The sequence below is a fragment of the Podarcis filfolensis genome (genome assembly GCF_964270895.1).
Source record: "Podarcis filfolensis genome assembly, chromosome: 12".
In the NCBI taxonomy this organism is placed as follows: domain Eukaryota; kingdom Metazoa; phylum Chordata; class Lepidosauria; order Squamata; family Lacertidae; genus Podarcis; species Podarcis filfolensis.
This window is the reverse complement of record NC_139614.1, coordinates 6031531-6053261: the sequence shown is the minus strand read 5'-3', so window position 1 is coordinate 6053261 and position 21731 is coordinate 6031531. Positions and strand designations below refer to the sequence as shown.

General features: G+C 44.8%; 1 protein-coding gene across 9 annotated transcripts in view; it reads right to left on the bottom strand.

The window, feature by feature from the left end:
• The window catches only part of AOAH (acyloxyacyl hydrolase), a 94210-nt gene extending 73039 nt beyond the window's left edge, over positions 1-21171 (bottom strand). For 5 of the 9 annotated variants that reach the window (XM_083578058.1, XM_083578063.1, XM_083578066.1 and 2 more), the window contains exons 1-3: positions 19167-19204; positions 12125-12325; positions 9023-9138 (exon numbers count right to left, since the gene is read on the bottom strand). In XM_083578058.1, coding sequence (XP_083434184.1) covers positions 9023-9137 — 115 coding nt within the window. In that variant the 5' untranslated portion in view covers position 9138; positions 12125-12325; positions 19167-19204. Of the gene's footprint in view, positions 1-4348; positions 4434-9022; positions 9139-12124; positions 12326-12706; positions 12804-19166; positions 19205-21058 lie in introns of those variants that run through there. The other 4 variants (XM_083578059.1, XM_083578061.1, XM_083578060.1 and 1 more) reach the window with 4 other exon arrangements.
• Between the last annotated feature and the right edge of the window lie 560 nt (positions 21172-21731).

The window sequence follows — 21731 nt, the reverse complement described above, 5'->3', positions numbered from 1 at the left end:
TCCAGGCTCATAACCTCTTGTGCAGGTGCTGGGTCGGGGCCTGTTTCCGGTAGTGGTAGCCTGCTGAGGGCGTCCGCATGGCCCATCGCCTTCCCAGGGCGGTGAATCAGTGCATACTGGTAGCTGGCAAGGAAAATTGACCACCTGAGGACACGAGGAGACAGCACTTGGGGGGTCTGCTTTTCGGAGGCAAACAAGCCAAGCAAGGGCTTGTGGTCAGTCACCACGGTGAAGGGCCGCCCGTACAAGAAATCATGGAATTTTTTTACTCCCTTCACGATTGCCAGACCCTCCTTGTCGATTTGCGAGTAGTTCCGCTCGGTTGCGTTGAGTGTCTGGGAAAAGTATGCCACCGGTACCTCTCTTCCATCCGGGAGTTGGTGTCCCAGGACAGCGCCAATGCCATAGGGTGAGGCGTCGCATGCTAGCACCACCGGCAGCCTCTCGTCGAAGTGTGCCAAGACCGAGTTTGAGACAAGCAAGTCCTTGACTGCCTGGAATGCGGCCTCCTGGCGCTGGCCCCACACCCAAGGGGCCCGCTTGTCCAGGAGTCTGTGTAGGGGCTCCGCTACCGCCGCCTTGTGGGGAAGGAAGGAATGGTAAAAGTTCAATAGTCCCAAGAAGGCCTGAAGTTCAGTCTTGTTCTTGGGCGCTGGGGCATCACAAATGGCCCGTACCTTGTCCCCAGTCGGGTGGACCCCTTCTGCGTCCACCATAAATCCCAGAAAGTCCACCTGAGGCACTCCTAGTAGACATTTTTCCCGCTTCACCTTGAGACCCGCCGTCTGGAAACGGTGCAGAACGGTGCGGAGGCGGTCCTCAAACTCCTCTGGTGTGGGCCCGGCAATCAACACATCATCGAAGAAGGGGGTGACGCCAGGAATCCCTTTAAGGAGAGAGTCCATTAGATTCTGGAATATGCCTGGTGCCACGCTGACACCGAATTGCAGCCGCTTTACCCTGAACGCTCCTCTGTGCGTCACAATCGTCTGTGCCTCTGCTGTGGCCTCATCTACTGGCAGTTGTTGATATGCTTGGGCCAAGTCCAGCTTGCCAAAAATTTTCGACCCAGCCAGGGTGGCAAGGACATGGCTGACCACTGGCACTGGGTATGCATGGGCTGTGAGGGCCTTGTTTATGGTACATTTGTAGTCTGCGCAGATGCGGACCGAACCATTCGGCTTGACGGGTGTGACGATTGGGGTTTCCCAGGGGGCATTAGGCACCGGCTCCAGCACGCCTTGCTCCACGAGTCGGTCCAATTCCTCGTCTATACGGGGTTTCAGGGCGAACGGGACCCGGCGGGCCTTGAGCCTGACTGGTCGTACTGCGGGGTCAAGTTGTAGAGCAATGGGGGGGCCCGTATACTGTCCCAATTTCCCATCAAAAACCCCCGGAAATTCCTTGCATATGGCGTCCACGTCCACTTGTAAGCTCGTGTGGTTCACCCCGGTGACGGCTAGCCCCAGTGGTCCAAACCATGCCAATCCCAGTAAGCTAATGTAGGGGCCCTTGACCACAAGCAAGTCCAGTTGCCGCGTCCGCCCTCGGTATTGCACCCTGAAGGTCCCCACCCCCATTGTGGGGACCTTACGTTTCTGGAAGTCCCGGAGGGTGAATGGGGCCGGCCTGAGTTTGGGACCCCCAGTAGGACACAGTTTCCTTAAGGTCCTTGCCGAGATTATGGATAGAGTTGAACCCGTGTCAAGCTCCATGCGGCATGGGGCCCCCTCTATCTGTACCTCTACATAAATTTTCTCTACGTTGGGGTGGGGCAACTGGTATACCTGGAAGTCCGTGAGCTCCGTCGAGTTGCCTTGGTGTGTTGGGCCCCGGGACCTGGGGCTCTTGGATTGGTCATCTGATGCCTGGCGTCGGGTGGGCCGAGCTCGACACACCCGGGCGATGTGTCCCAATTTTCTGCACTGCCTGCACTCTGCGTTGCGGAAACGGCAGGTCCTCCTCTCGTGACTGTCTCCACAGCTTGCGCAGTTCCCTGCTTCTCGTCGAGGCAGCTGTGGTATGTGGGCTGCTTGAGTGCGCTGCTGTACTCGGTGCACCTCCTCCCTGTTGGATCCTGAGTCGTCGGTGAGGTCTTCGTGGTGGACCCTCGGTTGGGACGGCTGGCTCGGCCGTGCCTCTTGCGTCGACCTCTCGGCAGCTTCCGTTGCCAGGGCCTCCTCCAGAGCGACCTGGAACGTTAGGTTCTTCTTAGCGTAGAGGCGTCGTTGCAGCTTCTCATCCTTCAGGCCACCGACGAGGCGGTCACGAAGCATGTTCTCCAGCTCTGAGAAGTTGCAGAACCGGGCAGCTTGGCGGAGAGAGGTCACAAACCCAGTTATGGTTTCCCCAGGGGCTTGCCGCTTTGCATAGAAGGCATTTCGACGAGCCACCACAGAGGGCTGTGGCGAAAAGTGCCCCTTCAGCTGTTCCATTATTGTTTTGTATGGAACAGTAGCGACGTCTTCGGGTGCAAGGAGAGCCCGGGCGATTTCAAACGTCTCCTCTCCGCAGACGCTGAAGAATATCGCCCTCTTCTTGGCGTCTTCTTCATCGGTGACCCCTTTGGCTTCTAGGAGGAAGGTGAAACGGGAGGCATACGCTTCCCAGTCTCCAGATGCTGGGTTGAACGGCGAGAAGCTGCTGTCGGTTGCCATTCTGAGTTCCTTGTGTCCCGGAGCTGAAGCCTGGATACACGGTGCGAGGCAGCGGTGCGGCAGGTGGCGGTGCTGCGGTGCTGTGTGTGGCAGTCAGCTCAGCGGGATCCCACCTTCGTCGCCAGTGAAATATACTCCGAGTCGCAAAGTGATTTCATGCTCTTTATTCAGCTCATAGTGGTGAGGAGGAATGAATGAAAGTCCCCTCAAGGTATCTGCTTTATATACATTATTTACACAATGGGCTGCACATGATTGGCTAATTCCGGAATTCTACTGTAAGCCAATCAGGTTGTGGATTCACTTCTATCTGGAGCATGATTGGGTGGTTCCTGCCAACCAATCATATTGCTGCATTGTTCTAGGACCAATCTGACTGCTGCATTCTGAATCCTATTGTTCTAGGACCAATCAGACTGCTGCAGTTTGGATCCTATTCAACTCAGTACATAACACATGGGGCTGTAACTGTGTTCTGAAACACACTCATTGCATGCAGGGGAAGATCAGTTGTGGTCATGCTGTAAACAAAAATCTGCCCTTTTCCCCTTATGGGGTATGCAAGAGCCCATATAAAGTCCTTAGGTAGGTTCCCTATTGGTAGGAGAAAATAACAGAGGCAAACCAGATAATATTGAGAAGCAAAGCAGCTAGTGAGCCTGATCTTTATTGATCTGTTGCAACAGGGTCCTCACTCACCACACGCAGGAGGGAAGAGGAACCCAGAACAAAGGTGTGCCTGCCCTTATATAGACATTTTAAATTCCCTGCCCTGGAGCTCAAGACTACCCCTCCATACATCATACATACATCACAGAAGGGGTGTAACCTAAGACCCTCTCCCCCGATACATCATACCTACACCACAGAAAAGGTGGTCTACAGCAGAAATCTGAGTGCGTTGTTTATCTCGTCTAAACAGGTTACCTGTTTAATGGTCACTTGATTGGAATGCCTGGGGAGCCTGGCCAGTCTTTTGTAATGATAAATACTTAGTTCCTGAGCCAGGTCACAGGCTCACACCCTATTCATATCTTAAATGTGCCCTTAAGACAGGATTTGTGAAGGAAAAGACAATGGGGAGGCTTTTCCATTTTCCTTTGACCTTGCAGAGAAAACATTTGGTCAGTTTTGGGAATCAAAAATGGTTTCAGGTCGGTCTTCCTGTGCTGATCAACGTACGTGCTTGGTTGGTACACTTATGAACATTTAACATATATCTAAGACCTCAAAATTCCTATCACAGTCATCAAATTGAACAGCCCCAGGATTTACAAAACCTGCCTTTGGGCACCTCTGCAAATCAGAAAGCACAAGTAATTGGGGGGCAGGGGGGCACGATAACCTTCTTAATACAATGACAGTGTAATGCACAACACACAAGAAGTGCTGATTGGCCCAGTTTAAATGTAACATTCAGGAAGAAATGGCAAACTGACCGTGAATGGCAAAGGAACCCCATTTGAACAATGCAGGAACTTGGGTTTTGAACTGCAGCAACCTTCGGGATGTGAGTGGCGCTGTTGGGACGCGGGTGGCGCTGTGGGTTAAACCACAGAGCCTAGGGCTTGCCGATCAGAAGGTCAGCGGTTCGAATCCCCACAACGGGGTGAGCTCCCGTTGCTCTGTCCCTGCTCCTGCCAACCTAGCAGTTCAAAAGCATGTCAAAGTACAAGTGGATAAATATGTACCACTCTGGCAGGAAGGTAAACGGCGTTTCTGTGTGCTGCTCTGGTTTGCCAGAAGCGGCTTAGTCATGCTGGCCACATGACCCGGAAGCTGTACACCGGCTCCTTTGGCCAATAAAGCGAGATGAGCACCAAAACCTTGGCCTGAGAACATATTATACAACACACTATTTGGAGCTTTTTGAGTATAAAGTACAAAAGGCTAGTGTAATATGCAATTTTTCCAAGGACAATAACTGAGAATCTATTTCTCATTCCATTTGTGGTTTTAGCAACAATGTAAATGTGACTTGACTTGACTGATATTAACTTCAGGACCCTAAGACCTGTACGAACGCTTGTTCCCGTTCTGCTATTTCTTCATTGTTTAGCATCCATTATCTCTTTGGCTGATTCCCTGTTTCCGTAACTTCCTCTCCACGTCCCTTCCTTTCTTTTCATTGCCCTTCACCCTTGAAAACGGACTCTATGGGTACACTCTGCAGTCTTAACTGTTCATACTGATATGGTGACATGGACCTAGGAATAAGAAGAGGCGGAAGGACAGAATTTTCTGATATTTCTTATCCTTAAATCAAATCGAGCACTGATTTGCGCTCGCATAAATTGCTCAGAAACCAGTAAACTCACTCTGGACGGACACTAGCTGAAGCTCAGAGTTTAGATTGATTTTCAGCATAAAATGAATTGTGGTTTTGACGGGCATGCTAGCTATAGGACCCCACAGGGTGTAAGCAAAGCTTTCTAGCATGCCAATGTCCTCAACAGTTGTTGAGTGCAACTGTTTTGGCTGAGTTTTTGCAGTGCTTCCAGTCATTAAACATTTCTGAGTATTGGGGAATCCATGATTCTTTCAATATGACTGCATGTATATTTTTCAATGTTAAATATGAGACATGAAATATATTACCCACCCTGTATTTTTCCCAAAATACATGTCACATAATGGAACCAATGTTGAAATTCATTGAAAGACCAACGTAGTTAAGCAGGGACAGCTGGCTTAACAACCATCAGAACAAAGGAAACGTGATTTTTTAAAAAAGGTGCATGTCATTTATTCAGATAAAATCCATGCAACTGGGAGAAAAAGAAATGGTCTTATTATAAAAATGACTGTAGCTATTTGTGGATCTTACTTGTGGCATCCAATTAATGAACTACGTAAGAGATGCAATCTATTGCTTTTGCTATTGGATTGTGGGAACTGTTTAACTGTTCGTTTCCTTAGTTTTGACGAGTAAACGATTCCAAAAATTTGTAGTTAATGGGAGTGGTCCCCCGCCCCTGCTGAAGGCACAGGTTTAAAAATGTGGCTAAGAGAACACATTTTTCTTTTCTTTTCTTCAAACTGGTGCATACCCTGTTGTGGAAAGGCACACAGAAAGCAGGGGGCCTGTAAAATTACTCGCGTACATGCTCAATTTTTCTTGCAGATCTACCACGCCTCATTTACATGTGCTTCTTTCCATGATTGAATACAGAGGCTGCGGCGCTGAAAGAGCTAACTTTATAAATAGCCCCCTTTCCTTCAGAGGGGGTTACTAATGAATAATTAGTTCCACAATTGCGACTATAATCAGGTAAATTATCTGCAGACGTAGCAGTTACTATACAGCTTATTTCCCTGTGCAATTAGCAAACACACTGCAAGTCGGAGATTGTTCCCATGATCTCTTTTGTCTGGAGACTGTTAATCCTTATTGATTACCCCTGATTAGCAACTCTCCTGGGGTGGAGGAAACTAGAATTGTGTGTACCCTACCCCTCTGTTGTTTCTACCAGCAGCCGGCACCAGAATTAAACCCAGCGCAAGGAAGCGATTACTGCTGTACAACAAACCCTATTGACGTTCTCATGGGCTGGCTGGGTGAATGCCATTCCCCAATCTGAATGTGCCTTGTGTTCGTCCGGGTAAGAACAGCAGCAACAATAACCTGAGCTAGGCCATGATTGGGAACCGGGCGGCCTGCAGTTCTGAAGTGACTAGCAATAGTCTTTACAGTGGTACCTCAGGTTAAGAACTTAATTCGTTCTGGAGGTCCGTTCTTAACCTGAAACTGTTCTTAACCTGAGGTACCACTTTAGCTAATGGGGCCTTCTGCTGCGCTACCGGAGCACGATTTCTGTTCTCATCCTGAAGCAAAGTTCTTAACCAGAGGTACTATTTCTGGATTAGCGTAGTCTGTAACCCGAAGCGTCTGTAACCCGAGGTACCACTGTATGTGTTTTGCAAGGACTTGCTATACTAAATCCACTTTCACTTTGATAAGCAAGGGTTGCTACCGCACTAGAGACCCCGAGGCATTGCTATTCTGCAATTAGCCAGAAGTGAAATTATAATTCCACACAGCACTGAATGTAAGGCTACATTAACTTGCAATGCTCTCCCCTACAGCCAACGATCATTTATAATGTTTACTCAGAGATCACCCCTGTTCAGCAGTGACCCCTTTCAATGTCAGTTAAAAAAAAATTATCCATCTAGGGTCAGCCTTTTACTTTTTCCTGGTAATGACAGTTAGTCATTACTGGTTTTCTTTCATTTCCCCACCTATTTGTGTGTTGTTGTTTTTAGCAGAACAGTGCTGTAATTTTGCCCTCAAAATTTAAAAAAAAAAATGCTGAAAGGAAATCAGTAATTAAAATCCTCTGAAGAATGAACACAAACTGACTAAGAAGCAACTCGTAACTAATATCCCAGTTTTGATGAGGAAGGGACAATTAAAAAAACAAACTGAACATGCAAACAGGAAGTAGTTCATTGAAGGTACAGTAGCCCTTAGAAACTTCAACAGGGCTTTGTCTGTCTACATTTGACTGGATTTACAACAGCATTTTATAGTTGGAAGGAAAATGTCTGAACAAACTCCAAAAGGCAAGTGAACACAGGGTGGCAATTCTGAAAAAATGCAGAAGTAAACTACATTTGTGGCCATCATGATGGTATAAAAGCACATTATAATCATCAACATCATTAAAATTTCTATACCATCCTTCATCCAAGGATCACAGGGAGGTTCTCAATATAAAAGCACAAAAATGCATAACATAATAACGAACAAAAACACTACCCCCCCAGTATTATTTTAGCTGAGATGGCTGCTAAAAAGTTATACAGATTGAAAATGGACAAAAACTATATTCTATGTTTGCTTGGACATAAAACTGGGACATTTACATGCTTGAAAAGAATATCTCACTACTGCGTGCCAGTGAAAGGATTATTTCTCCACCGCCATTACATCAGCACATTTCTGAGTGGTGAGGGGTTTATTCGCAATTGCCCAAAATCAAAAGGCTGCTGGAAGCCTTGGAGATGGGCTATGGAACATGTTTGCTAGGCACCTGTCCATTTAGGGATGGCAAAGAAAATTAATTTTGTTTGTGTTTTAATGAGAAGTAACTAAGTCACACTTTATGAACAAGTATAAGATGTGAAACGCAATTAAACTTTGAAAATTGCACTGCTCTGAATGTATGTATGTGTTGGGGAAAAGTGAATGTATAGATTGCTTGCAAAGATGTGTATACAGAAAAGTGTCTATTGGGAGAAATTGCACTTAAATCCCAATGAATTATTATGGGGGTTGTTTTCAGGGGGGTGTTAATCACAAATTGCTGTGGATATGTGGAGCAGTGAATTTAAGAGTGGAAAAATGAGAAACAGAGAGAAACAGAAATTAACAGATATTTTGTCTAGCCTCAATGCCATTGAATCTAAAGCATTATTACAGTCGTACCTTGGAAGTCGAACTGAATCCGTTCTGGAAGTCTGTTCAACTTCCAAAGCGTTCAGCTTCCAAAGCGTGGCTTCTGATTGGCTGCAGGAGCTTCTGAAAATCATCTGAAAACTGGAACAATCACTTCTGGGTTTTGATAGTTTGGTAGCCGAAACATTCGAGTTCAAAGGCGTTCAAAGGCTACTGAGGTTCCACTGTATAGTCTGATTCTACGGCAGGGATCAGCAACGTAAGGCCCATGGGCCAGACGTGGCCTGTGGAAGTCGTTTGATCAGCCCACGAGCCACCCCCAAACTGAGCTGCCCACTCGCACACTGCGCTAAATCGGTGCCGAAAACAGCGTCTGAGCAGACACTGAAAATCACAGGCGCGCGAGGTCTCTCACACACATGATCTGACCCACAGAGGGGTCTCCGCAGGACCGATCCGGCCCAGGCAAGATAAACCTTGCTGGCCCCTGTTCTATGGGATCAATTTCGGTTCTTGAGGCCTGAAAATTTGGACAAGATGCTGGAAGCTGTGCGGCTAACTATAGCGTCCTGCAACCCTTGTACATCATGATGAATTTGAGTGAGTGGGTGCATCTGCTTGCATGACGGGGAGGTGACTTGAAAGAAGCCATAGTTGCTCCTGGAAAATATCTATCATGGGCTGGAGGCTTTATGAGAGCTACCTCTCAGTCCCAAATGTCCACTTTGTGGGGAAGGTGCTCAAGATGCAACTGAATTAGGTGTGGCTGCACAAGTCCTTGTTGCAGGGGTGTGCCAGATGAAACAGAGATGTTGTGAGAGGGTGGTTCTTAGGTCTGGGAATTAGATGGCTTATCTGTTCTGGATGTGGCTGCACTCTCCCTTAAGGTACAAGTGCATCGTCTGGGATATTTTTATGAAGAGCTGTTTTAAATAAATACAACAAATAAGAAATCAGCACATACCTATACAGCTATGCTGCTTGTTTTGGACATCTGGAATGAGGGAGGCGCCTTTCAGCAAAAGCACAAAGAGGAGCACGAAGTTGAAGGAAGGAGCCATCTTCCAACACATTCTCATTCTGGAAGTAAAAACATAGAGGAAGGATGGGGAAAACTTCTCAAAATCAGCATTGACATAAGTGAAATTCTTAAGGACTGCTGTCATTAAATCTAATGGAGAAAGACCCGAGTGCAGGAGCAATGCATGCAGTTCTTGCACCTGAGGAGCTGAGGTAACAGAGTGCTTTGCCAATAAAGAACCAAACTTTGAGTCGCATGTTCTCACTGGGTTTGTGTGCATGCGTGCACACGTTCGGGACAGAGAATCTATCCATTTCGGTTTCTCTCGGTTTCTCGGTTTCCCAATCTTACATTCAGCTCCCCACATTTACACATCAATATGCAATTTTTCAAAAGCCAGCATGAAATTCATTAGCATATAAACACCTTTGTATGTTATTTTGCCTAATATGCACAATATTGCAAAGCAATTTCCCCCAATACAATGCATTTTTGTATCCACTTATATGCGCACTACCCTGGTATATGCATTTGTGTAAAGGTAAAGGACCCCTCACTTCCATGTATGGAAGTGAGAGCTGGACCATAAAGAAGGCTGATCGTCGAAGAATTGATGCTTTTGAATTATGGTGCTGGAGGAGACTCTTGAGAGTCCCATGGACTGCAAGAAGATCAAACCTATCCATTCTTAAGGAAATCAGCCCTGAGTGCTCACTGGAAGGACAGATCCTGAAGCTGAGGCTCCAATACTTTGGCCACCTCATGAGAAGAGAAGACTCCCTGGAAAAGACCCTGATGTTGGGAAAGATGGAGGGCACAAGGAGAAGGGGACGACAGAGGACGAGATGGTTGGATAGTGTCTTCGAAGCTACAAACATGAGTCTGACTAACCTGCGGGAGGCAGTGGAAGACAGAAGTGCCTGGCGTGCTCTGGTCCATGGGGTCACGAAGAGTCGGACACGACTAAACGACTAAACAACAACAACAACAAAGGACCCCTCGACTGTTAAGTCCAGTCAAAGGCTACTATGGGGTTGCAGCGCTCATCTCGCTGTCAGGCCAAGGGAGCTGGCGTTTGTCCACAGACCGCTTTCTGGGTATTGCAGCAGCATGACTAAACCGCTTCTGCCGCAACGGAACACCGTGACGGAAACCAGAGCACACGGAAACGCTGTTTACCTTTCTGCCACAGTGGTACCTATTTATCTACTTGCACTGGTGTGCTTTCAAATTACTAGCAGGAGCTGCGACAGAGCAACGGAAGCTCATCCCGTTGCGGGGATTTGAACCATCAGTCTTCTGATCAGCAAACCCAAGAAGCTCAGTGGTTTAGATCACAGTGCCACCCACGTCCCTATGCATTTTTGTACACACTACTTGACTGGAGAACTGCGTTACAAAATCAGGGTAACTGCAAATTTCAAAGGATGGCTGTTGTTTTGGTTCTCATCTTGTTTTGAAAAGTATGAATTTGGCAAGTTCACATTTAACTGTGAACTGAGTTGAATTTCTCCTGCATCCCTCTCTTTGTGCACTACTTTTAATTTCCTACCCCTAAAACTTGGATATGGTTGCATGCTGAACTTCAGTCATAGGATCTAGAACTACACACAGCATGTTATCATGTTTGTATTCTAAGTTTGTATTCTAAGTTCGACTTGACAAATCTTCCCTGGAAAGCCTAATTTATGATGCAACCTGTCTGGGAAAATTAATGAGCAAACGCCTAGATTTTATTTCATTGGAACTGAGAATGATGGCGTCTGCCGCTCGAGGAGGACTTTTAGATCAGCGTGTGATAATTTATTGCAAACAAAAGACTTACCAGCTTTTTTAAAAAAGGGAGAGCCTTACAAAGTTCACACAGAAGCATAATATTGCTTACTTTAACTCACCTGTGGAAACAACTCAGAGGCTATTAAGAAGAAAAAGGATAACAACAAGAAGATTGAAAGATGGGACTGGTGAACACTAAAAGCAGCAGAAATATGAGATGATTGGACCCTTACTGAACTCCAAGCATGGGAACCCCCAACAAAAATTTATAATTTGGCAAAATATTTGGACTTTATGATATGTATTGGTATAATTTGGAATAATTAATGTGATATGATTGGATTGTTAAATGGAAAACTTAATAAAAATTATTTTTTTTAAAAAAGAGCTACATACAGCAGCAGTTGTCTCTAGCAAAGCGAATCACAAAGCGGTTACTAGATTTTGATGCAAAGAGATGCAATGACAGGCAAAAAACCAGCAGGCAGTGCTTCTCCAAACACAGCATCTTTTTGTTAGGGACAACTGTGGATGGTGAATTTTGCCCTCAGAAGCCCCTCTTAGAATCAAGAGAAGTGCCACCCTAAAGACAGAAGCAGTTAATGCTGCAAGAAAAACTATTGCCAGGACATGGGAATCGTTACAATTATTAATGGTGGACCCAGGGTATAATGCAATTTTGCCAACAGCATTTTGGAAAAACTGACACAGAAAGTAGCAAGAGCCAAAAAGAAACATGGCCATTTTTATGCGGTATTTTTTGATTCCAGAAATGAGGTATATGGTAGAATACTACCCATATTTTAGTTGATATTTTAGAATGTAAAATGTTATTTTATTGGTTTTACCTTGTGGGCTTATAGCCGAATAAAGTATTATCTATCTATCTTTACAGCACAGTTTGGCTTGCATGCAGTACATATTTAATTATTTCCCCTTCCCCCATCCTATAAATTCCTGCAAATTCTAATTCTAATTGATATGAGATACCTTTTGCTTATGGTCACCCGTCTAAGCAATGCACGTTACTACACATAATTTCGTATCTGTAATAATTTTGGCATACACGCTTCAACACCAACCTTGTGAATATATTCAGAAACGTTTGCTGTTGCACTATTTTTAATTTTCTGCAATTGTTGCATGTCATATGCCCTAATGTAAACAAAGCTATATCGCAGTGCAGCCATGTTAAGCAGTTTGAAGGTGGAAATGAATACAAACTACGTCACCAAAAAACAACCCAGCAGCAAAAGCCACATGCCTTACCAGTAGTTTCTGCAGCAGTCTCGCCTAATAAAACAGCAACAGTGAAGAAAAAATGCCTCCTGAGAAGAGGAGTCTCTCACAGAACTGGCTCACTCTTCATTTTCCTCTTCCTCTTTTCTTGACAAGTGTGGTTTGATTAGCAGGGTGTGAAACCCGGCAGCAAAGTTCGCTGTTTGGGGTTTTCTCATAAACCTCATTCATCTGAAACCAAAGCATGAGGCAGAGATACGTTTACTGACCAATTCAAAATTTGCCTAACCCCTTGATCCTATGAGTCTCTAGTGACATCAGCAATGTATCTTGCAAATACAGTGGTACCTCGGGTTACATACGCTTCAGGTTACAGACGCTTCAGGTTACAGACTCCGCTGACCCAGAAATAGTACCTCGGGTTAAGAACTTTGCTTCAGGATGAGAACAGAAATCGTGCTCTGGCAGCGCAGCGGCCCCATTAGCTAAAGTGGTGCTTCAGGTTAAGAACAGTTTCAGGTTAAGAACGGACCACCGGAACAAATTAAGTACTTAACCCAAGGTACCACTGTATACAGAATACAAATAAAGAGGGCGCATTGTATAACTTACTTGCATGGCAAGGTTGTCCCAGCCTGCAGGCAAGATATTTATATTCCCAGTGAGCAACTTGGAGGGCCAACATTGAGACTCCAGTATTCTCCCGCCTGAGACCCTGTTTCTAAGCCCTGTTCCTACAGGCGCCAACTTGGGAGAAAGGTGAAATATAAATGCATTTAATAATATTAATAATAAATCCAGGTTCATACATGTAAACCACGCTTCCTCAACCTTGGCCCTCCAGATGTTTTTAGCCTACAACTCCCATGATCCCCAGCTAGCAGGACCAGTGGTCAGGGACGATGGGAATTGTAGTCTCAAAACATCTGGAGGGACGAGGTTGAGGAAGCCTGAGGTAAACTGTGTAACTCAAGGTACGGAGTCACGGTGATGAATAAGGTTGAACAGTTAATAGCTTTTGTCCTGTAGACCTTTCCCAATGGACTCCGGGAAATGCCAAAGTTCAAATAAACTGAAAACATTTAATGCATTTCCCGTTCTTTAGTCATGCAAATATATTTTTCTTGGCAGCTGTGAACTTTTAAAGATAGTGCTGTTGTCAGATTTTGTATATGGATTATTCAAACTATTCCCTTAAAAAGGAAGAGAGAGAATGTACAGGCAACCGTGAAAAATGGATGCCTCGTTGGTGCATAGCAGTCAGCCAGGTATTCTAAATGCAATATGACATTTCTGTACCAGGTCCACTGATCCCTTTTTCTTCTTCCTCTCAGCTGAAATTCTTGCTAAGGTAGCAGCACATTATAAGGCCTACACATCCTTTAATCCTCTGAAGAACCTTTTAAACGCACATCAGATTATGACCCACAACACCTTGAAGTCATTTAAAGCTGTAGACCCTAAATTGAAAGGCATTACTCAGAAAAACAATGCTTTCAGAATATGAAGCTTTCAAGGTACATTTCTCATCTCCAAGGCCATTTTTCCTGAACGCAAAACATCCTAATGCCACCACTTAAACAGTGATCCTTCTCTGACCCTTTCAAGGAAGGAGAGAGAGATGTTCGTTTCCGTTTCATTTTTAATTTGTTCGCTGCCTGTCAACACTGCTGCACACGATGGAGTTTGCAAGCCACAAAAACGACAAAACCTGCAACAAAGATCACACATCCCATAACAATACCATCCCATACAATTATGCCATAATGGAAAAAAAATATGACAGTTAAAAAAACACACACAACTTACGGTAAATTGGCCAAAGCAATATTCAATACAGTGGTACCTCGGGTTAAGTACTTAATTTGTTCTGGAGGTCTGTTCTTAACCTGAAACTGTTCTGAACCTGAAGCACCACTTTAGCTAATGGGGCCTCCCGCTGCTGCCACACCGCCACCACACGATTTCTGTTCTCATCCTGAAGCAAAGTTCTTAACCCGAGGTACTATTTCTGGGTTAGCGGAGTCTGAAGCGAATGTAACCTGAAGCGTATGTAACCCGAAGTACCACTGTAATCCATTTAACAGATGATGTGGCATTGTGGCTGTGTGTGCCCTTGGCCCAGGTCTTCACTCTATAGGTGGCCTTAGGTAAACTGATACTCTCTCAGCCTCAGCATTTGAAGATGATGACCTACAACAAAGTGCTGCATTGTGGATTGCTACTGCTCAGGAGACAACCTTCCATTCCACTTCCAGCAGGTTTCACTTCCCCTCGCTCCCAACTGCCAGCCAACTTTCTGTTTAAATAATTTTAATTAACTGGCCAATCACATCAAATTAAATCACATCACATAAATTCCAAATTACAAAGCCAGATTTTTAAATTTTGTTGGGGGAACCCATACTTCAAGATCCAAAGGGGGATTCAGATCATCTTCTTATTACTGCGTTAATGTCCAAATCAGTCCCAATCAGTCCAGACAAAGTTCATAATTCTATCCAGTCTTATCTTGGTGTTTCCACATCATATCTTGTTCATATAATTTCTATTTTTCCTTTACGATCTCTTCTGTTAGTCTCCTTAAGCTGATAAGCAAAATAATAATCCTGTGTGGATTTCCCATTCCTCCACTGAGTCCAGATGTTTTCCATATATCTCCTTCGTAGATAGCATCGCTCTTTCCATCATAAATTTGGCATTTGTCGCTCTTAAGTCCCACCGAGAAGTAGATCCATGATATGTAAACAACTCTATTTCTCTCTTTCTCCTCCCAGACCCAAGAGCTCCAACAATGCCTCCCAAAATGGCGACGGCATTTTTAACTGCGTCATTCCAAAACTCTTAGCTTTCCAGCTTCATCTTGAAACATTGCTTTGGTTCGAAAGTTTATCTCCACACAGCCTTAAATCCACAGCTTAAGTCCTTAGTTTCTGACTCATTAGGGGAGGGGATTCTTGTTAAATCACATAAGAAAAAGGAAGGCAGGTTTTTTCCCCCCTCCCCCCTCAGTCATTTGTCGTACCGTATCTTGACGTATCTTTTATTTTATTCTTGTCTTGTTATCAGAGATCTCTTCTGTCAGCAGTCTTTACTCCCCTTTTTCCTTGAAGCATGTGCAATTTATCTCGTCCAAATTGTTTCTTTTGAAGATGCTTGCAACTAGCGGCGCGAATCAGGGACGGCGTCCAGGAGTGCCGGAATCCCACAGGAGGGCCTTGTGCCTAGTGCCCCCACCCCCACAAATTCGGGGGTGGTATAGGGCACAGCAGGCAAGGGCCGTCCCCCCCACAATCCTGGGGGGGTTAAGGAGGTTAATTACCCCCATCATAGCCTCCAAATTACCTCATGTGGGTCGGAGAGATGTTATTGTCAGCCATCTTCCGATGCGCCACCTAGTGGCCCCCCTGCCAGCCAACTTTCTGTAGTCATTGAATGCACTTGGTTCTCATTGGGCTTTAATGCGGGGGATGTCCTCCCAACTTAGGTTTCCCCCATACAGTGGTACCTCGGGTTACAGACGCTTCAGGTTACAGACTCCGCTAACCCAGAAATAGTACCTCGGGTTGAGAACTTTGCTTCAGGATGAGAACAGAAATTGTGCTCCGGCGGTATGGCGGCGGCGTGAGGCCCCATTAGCTAAAGTGGCGCTTCAGGTTAAGAACAGTTTCAGGTTAAGAATGGACCTCCGGAATGAATTAAGTACTTAACCCAAGGTAGCACTGTAAATGTTTTTAATAGTTCTGCAAACCATTTGGTTCCCTCAACCGGCTGCTATTTCCCTCTTGTGCGTTGCTAGAGCTGTTTTGTCCAGCAGCTCTCATGGACTGAACATCACAAACAGAGACACTCAAATTTTGTTGGGTTGTGTGTGTGTGTGTGTGTGTGTGAGAGAGAGAGAGAGAGAGAGAGAGAGAGAGAAAGGAAACTTCAAAGCTCTTCCTTCTAAGACAAGAAAATACCCACAGAAAGAGTGAATGAACGGGATGGCAGCTTTATATTTATATATACCTTTTCTAGCTACCCCAGCCCACTCTAAATCCCCCTTCTAGGGTTTTTCTAAAAGTTTTTGCACTTCCGCAAGCCTCAGGCTAAACCCGAGCCTACTGAGACCTCTATCCTATGCTGCTAAGTGACAGCAGAGTGAGAACTGTATTGGAAAGAGAATATATTACAGGGCTGTTGGAGGAAAATAAGTGAAGCACCCTATCAGTGCTGCTGCTATTGTCATCTACCAATGCATTATTGGATGTGCCGGACCATTGTCTTGCCTCGGTAATGGGCTGGATGAGAGCCAATAAACTGAAGCTCAATCCGGATAAGACCAAGGCGCTGCTAGAAGGTGGCTCCCTGGTTTGCGATAACTCGCTACGTCTAAGAGATGAGGCAAAATGTTTCAAGTTATCTGAACTGAGATATAGTAGAACTTGTAAGTGAGCATACAGAATATATTATTTAAAGATATCCAAAGGTCATCTATGGAAACACACATGGAAAGAACACCCAGAGAAGGAAACAATGTGAATTGTTCATGTACTAATGGCAGAAGTTTCAAATCAATGGAGGAACTGACGTTTGTGGTGCTGAGTGAATAGAGAGAGCAAGCGAGCAGAAGTAGCAGAACATAGAAGAATGACTCAATGGGATCTTTTTATCTATATATATATATCCACAGATAACATTATATACTGTGTATGCACACACACACACACACACACACACACACACACATATATTTGTTGGAGGAAAGGTTGCTCTGTATGTCACGAGACCCTACAGCTCCTTCCCTCAAATAAAAACTTAAATAAGCCCACAAATTCACTATGTATAGAAATGCCAGCCCAAACTGGGAACTTAAGTACGGAGGAACACTATTGCCCTGATCAAACTCTGATGGTGATCTTGAGACAGAGGGGATAGGAAGGTAGTCAAAGAAGAAGCGGACATTTGAAACCGGCAGTTTCAGCTATTCTTGTATTGATTGGCTGGGTAAATGTACGTTTTGGTCTTGACAAAGGAACATTTCACCCCCCTTGATGCAACATATGATTGTGACTTGAGGAGAGAAGCATTCGGCCACTCGGTTTACTTCCCTTCCCGACACATCTCTGTACGGTGTAGGGAGAAATTTTTGTTTGTTTGTTTCTTAAACTCACCTATTTATTTAACAAGATTTATATACCACTTATCTGTAGATGAAACCTCCAAGTCATTCACAAAGAATATAAGCCAAGTGACCCTCCGCTCCAGTTGTTTCCTTCTGCGATTTCTGTCCTTTTTCACGTCTATTATACTGTAACTGCGTTTAGGTCACATCCTGACACCAACTCCCCATGTTTGAAAGCCTCAGGTCCTCGTACACCATTAGGGAAATGGACAAAACCTGGTCCTTGCCAATGTTCCCTTTATGGTGACATAACCGCCTCGTGGGACCCAGGAAAATTGCTTCAAGAACAAATAAGCATTTATGAGCAATCATGACTGAGCCTACCCAAGAGTGAGATGTTCTTGCGGTCAGATACTGCTCTTTCAATCAAGAAGCTTTCAAGGTGGCATTCAAGCCTTTTTTATTGTGTGTTTCTTTGCCATCTTGCAGTTTTTAAAAGCACCATTTCTATTTCATTTTACAAAGACATGTATGTACATGTTTGCTAATTGTACAGGGAAATAAGCCGTATGGTATCCTAAGTATGTAGAAATCACTGCCTTACTTCTCTGTTTATAGTGGTACCTCAGGTTACAGATGCTTCAGGTTACAGACTCCGCTAACCCAGAAATAGTACCTCGGGTTAAGAACTTTGCTTCAGGATGAGAACAGAAATTGAATGGCGACGGCAGCAGGAGGCCCCATTAGCTAAAGTGGTACCTCAGGTTAAGAGCAGTTTCAGGTTAAGAACGGACCTCCAGAACGCATTAAGTTCTTAACCTGAGGTACCACTGTATTTCCAAACTGATAGACACTCAACCACTGTTCACTATTAGAGGGAATGATGATATTGGGGATTTACATAATCCGGCATCTAATTCTACACACAATAATACTATATCTTGATGGAATGTATCCACATGAGGAAGTGGTGCTGAGGAGAGAAATACCCAGGCTCAGTTCCCATCTAGAGTTGTCAAGTGACTGTAAAAACTTGACACATCCTGTCCATGTACCTTTAACAATAGCTTGATCTGCAGAAACCAGCTTACCATGGCATGGAGATAAGCAACATTGCCCGCTCATGTCTGAACAAGCAGAAGAGCAAGGCAACTAAAATATTTGACAATCCTATTTGCCTCTGATCTGAAGGAGCACACAGCTTTGGACTCTGGAACCCCAACTAAGTATACAAACAGCTCACACGAAGCAACCCTCAGAGATAGCAAACTCAATTTTTCTCTCATTTACCCTGCAGAAGTCAATGCAGGGAAATCGATGGAAGATGGTGTAAACAAGGAAGGGGAGATTGGAAAGGTATTAATCTTTGCAGCTTTCTTGCTTTAATGTAAAAAGTTTCCATGAAGTCTCTGGCTTTACAAGCTCCTGCTAGTATCATTAAATCGCGCCTCGCAAGGCTGAAGCGTTTGTGCTCTGTGGGACGGCTGCCTGGTTGACTGAGTAGCATTCTCATTACTGACCTTCCTGCAGTCCTTTTCAGGGGATTTAACTAGCCAATTCAATTAAACAGCATTTCCGACAAATGTACACATCTTGTTATACTACCTGTTGAGACACAATTCTATCAATTTGGGCACACTTTAAAACACTTCTAACAGTGTCCAGTGAATAATTACATTCTGTCGCACACATCTTGATATGTATTCTTGGCACAGTTCATTAAAGTGTGTGTGCCGGCAGGAGAGGAGGATATAGGAACTTGCATTAGCCGATTTTAGATTCTCTCATCTCCCTCTGCTTTAAATCAATTGATCTATCCCCATTTACGTGCTCTGCGCTTTTAACAAGCCCTCCTTTTAGCACAGAAACAACTCTTTGTACGTGAAAGCCATAATGAAAAGGTTCTTTTTAACAGTAGTAGTGAAATAACAGCAGCAACAATAAACGGAAGCTCAAAAAACTCACTCAGTGCTATTATTCTGATTCTCTCTCTGGACTCAGCTACACAGGTGTAAATATGGGCAAGAAAAGGCCACAACTTTATTGATTACAGCAAGTGAAAAGGTACTGGCTTAGGCATTGGATCACGTCAGTTGACTCCACCCACTCGGAGAGGGGTGAGTCTAAAAAGGGGGTTTATTCACCAGTAGGTGGAGCCTGTTGATGCTAATCCAACTATAAGCTCTCCCCTGATGCCACCGAGGGTCGTGCCATGGCCCCCCGCCAGACAGGCATCGGACAGGATCCATGACCGCCGGATTCCTTTAACGGAATACCCAAAAATTGAAGGCGTAGGCGATGCCCCAACTACAATGTGCTCTGCCAGGTAGCCGCTAGCAAGAAGAAACTAAGGAATTATCAAGCCCAACAGGAGGCTAATTCCAGATGGTTTTGAGGCAAGGTAAAATCGTGGGGGCGAGGGAAAGGTTTGGAAGGAGAAAGAAAGACCAGTTTATTATAACTTTCTAAGTGTTTTAAGTACATTATACAAATGTGGCACTAGGTGGCAATGGCAAGCTAATGGCAAATTCAATGTATTTTTCAAAACACTTTTTAAAAAAGCATTTTCACAGTTTTTTATATGTGTCTAGATTCCAGCTCTATCTGCCTAGGAACCATACCTAGATTTTGCAGTGACTGGCACGTTCAAAACAGAGTGGGACTTATTCCTGCTGTGGGCAGGAACAGGTCCAGGAGTATGTGAGGCCAGATCTAAAAGCGGGCGAGCCACCCTTTCTCTTTCGTTCCCACGCACTTACCTCTCTCGCTTGCTCCCCACGCACCTGCTGCCAGTGCCAGATTTATGTATAAGCTAAACAAGCTATAGCTTAGGGCCCCACTCTCTTGGGCTCCCCCCCAAAAAAAATTTAAAGGAAAAAAACCTGGATGTACATTTCCAAAATGTAAGATAAAAAACAAATAAAATAAAACCTACATACAGCAACAGTGTTTTGTGTTGTGTAGGCTCCTATGATGCAAGTAATGGCCTGCTAGCCTGCTCCCTAAAATGTCACTGGTTTGCTCATTTCTATATATAGGGTGCCTACATTCTGCATGGACTGGCTGTAATAATTACAGTGGTACCTCTGGATGCGAACGGGATCCGTTCCAGAGCCCCGTTCGCATCCTGAAGCAAACACAACCCATTTCTGCGCGTTCGCGGGTCGCGATTCGCCGCTTCCGCGCATGTGCGTGACGTCATTTTGAGTGTCTGCGCATGCACGAGTGGTGAAACCCGAAAGTAACGCACTCCGTTACTTCCGGGTGGCCGTGGAACGCAACCCGGAAATATTCATCCCGAAGCATATTTAACACGAGGTATGACTGAAAATACATATTTTGTTATGTGCAAATGGCTTTAGATACCTATTAGGTCCATAAATACGCGGGTGGTGCTGTGGGTAAAACCTCAGTGCCTAGGACTTGCCGATCATATGGTCGGCGGTTTGAATCCCTGCGGCGGGGTGAGCTCCCGTCTTTCGGTCCCAGCTCCTGCCCACCTAGCAGTTTGAAAGCACCCCTAAGTGCAAGTAGATAAATAGGTACCGCTCTATAGCGGGAAGGTAAACGGCGTTTCCGTGTGCTGCGCTGGTGCTGGCTCGCCAGAGCAGCTTCGTCACGCTGGCCACGTGACCCGGAAGTGTCTGCGGACAGCGCTGGCTCCCAGCCTCTTAAGTGAGATGGGCGCACAACCCTAGAGTATGTCAAAACTGGCCCGTACAGGCAGGGGTACCTTTACCTTTACCTTTACCTTTACCTTAGGTCCATAAATTACCATATAGCAGATATTCAACACAAAAAACAGCAGCAATTTGTTGTTGACAAAGGACAGCTGGACATATAAAGGGCCCCATTACCTTCAGTATCTTAGGGCCTCACCAAACCTAAATCCGGCCCTGCCTGCTGCCAGGGAAAGGACAGATTCTTCTTGCCAGAGGTCCAAACTGGCCTCTTGCAAAGGACTTTCTCCCGGCCGCCTTCCTTCCATTGCGTCACCTGTTTCACCTCCCTCTGTGATCCTTCTTCCTCCATGGAAGTGAGTCCAGGGGCTGCAGGTTACCCGCCTGAGATAATATATTGAAAATGAGACTATTGTATAAATGGGCCATAGAGAATTAGGGTCTCTGCATACTAGCAATCTGAGGGTTGAGGTTTGTATTTAATAATAATAATAATAATAATAATAATAATAATAATAATAATAAAAAAATCCCCTGCCCATCTGACTAGGTTGCCCCAGCCACTCTGGGCAGCTTCCAACACAAATGACAATAATGATAATAATAAAACATCAAACATTAATAGTAACAATCTGACCCAATATAAAAAGTCATGATAACTTTTAAATAAACAACTTGTATCAAATAAAGCAGAATCCAATAGTAAACAGTAAAATTAAACATCAGCAAATAATAATTCAACAGTTTACACTTATCAATTACAAAGAATTACTAATCTGTAAACAATAAAAATAACAGCAAATCACAATGCATAAAGTACCACAAAACATACAAAACCATGTAAAGGGAT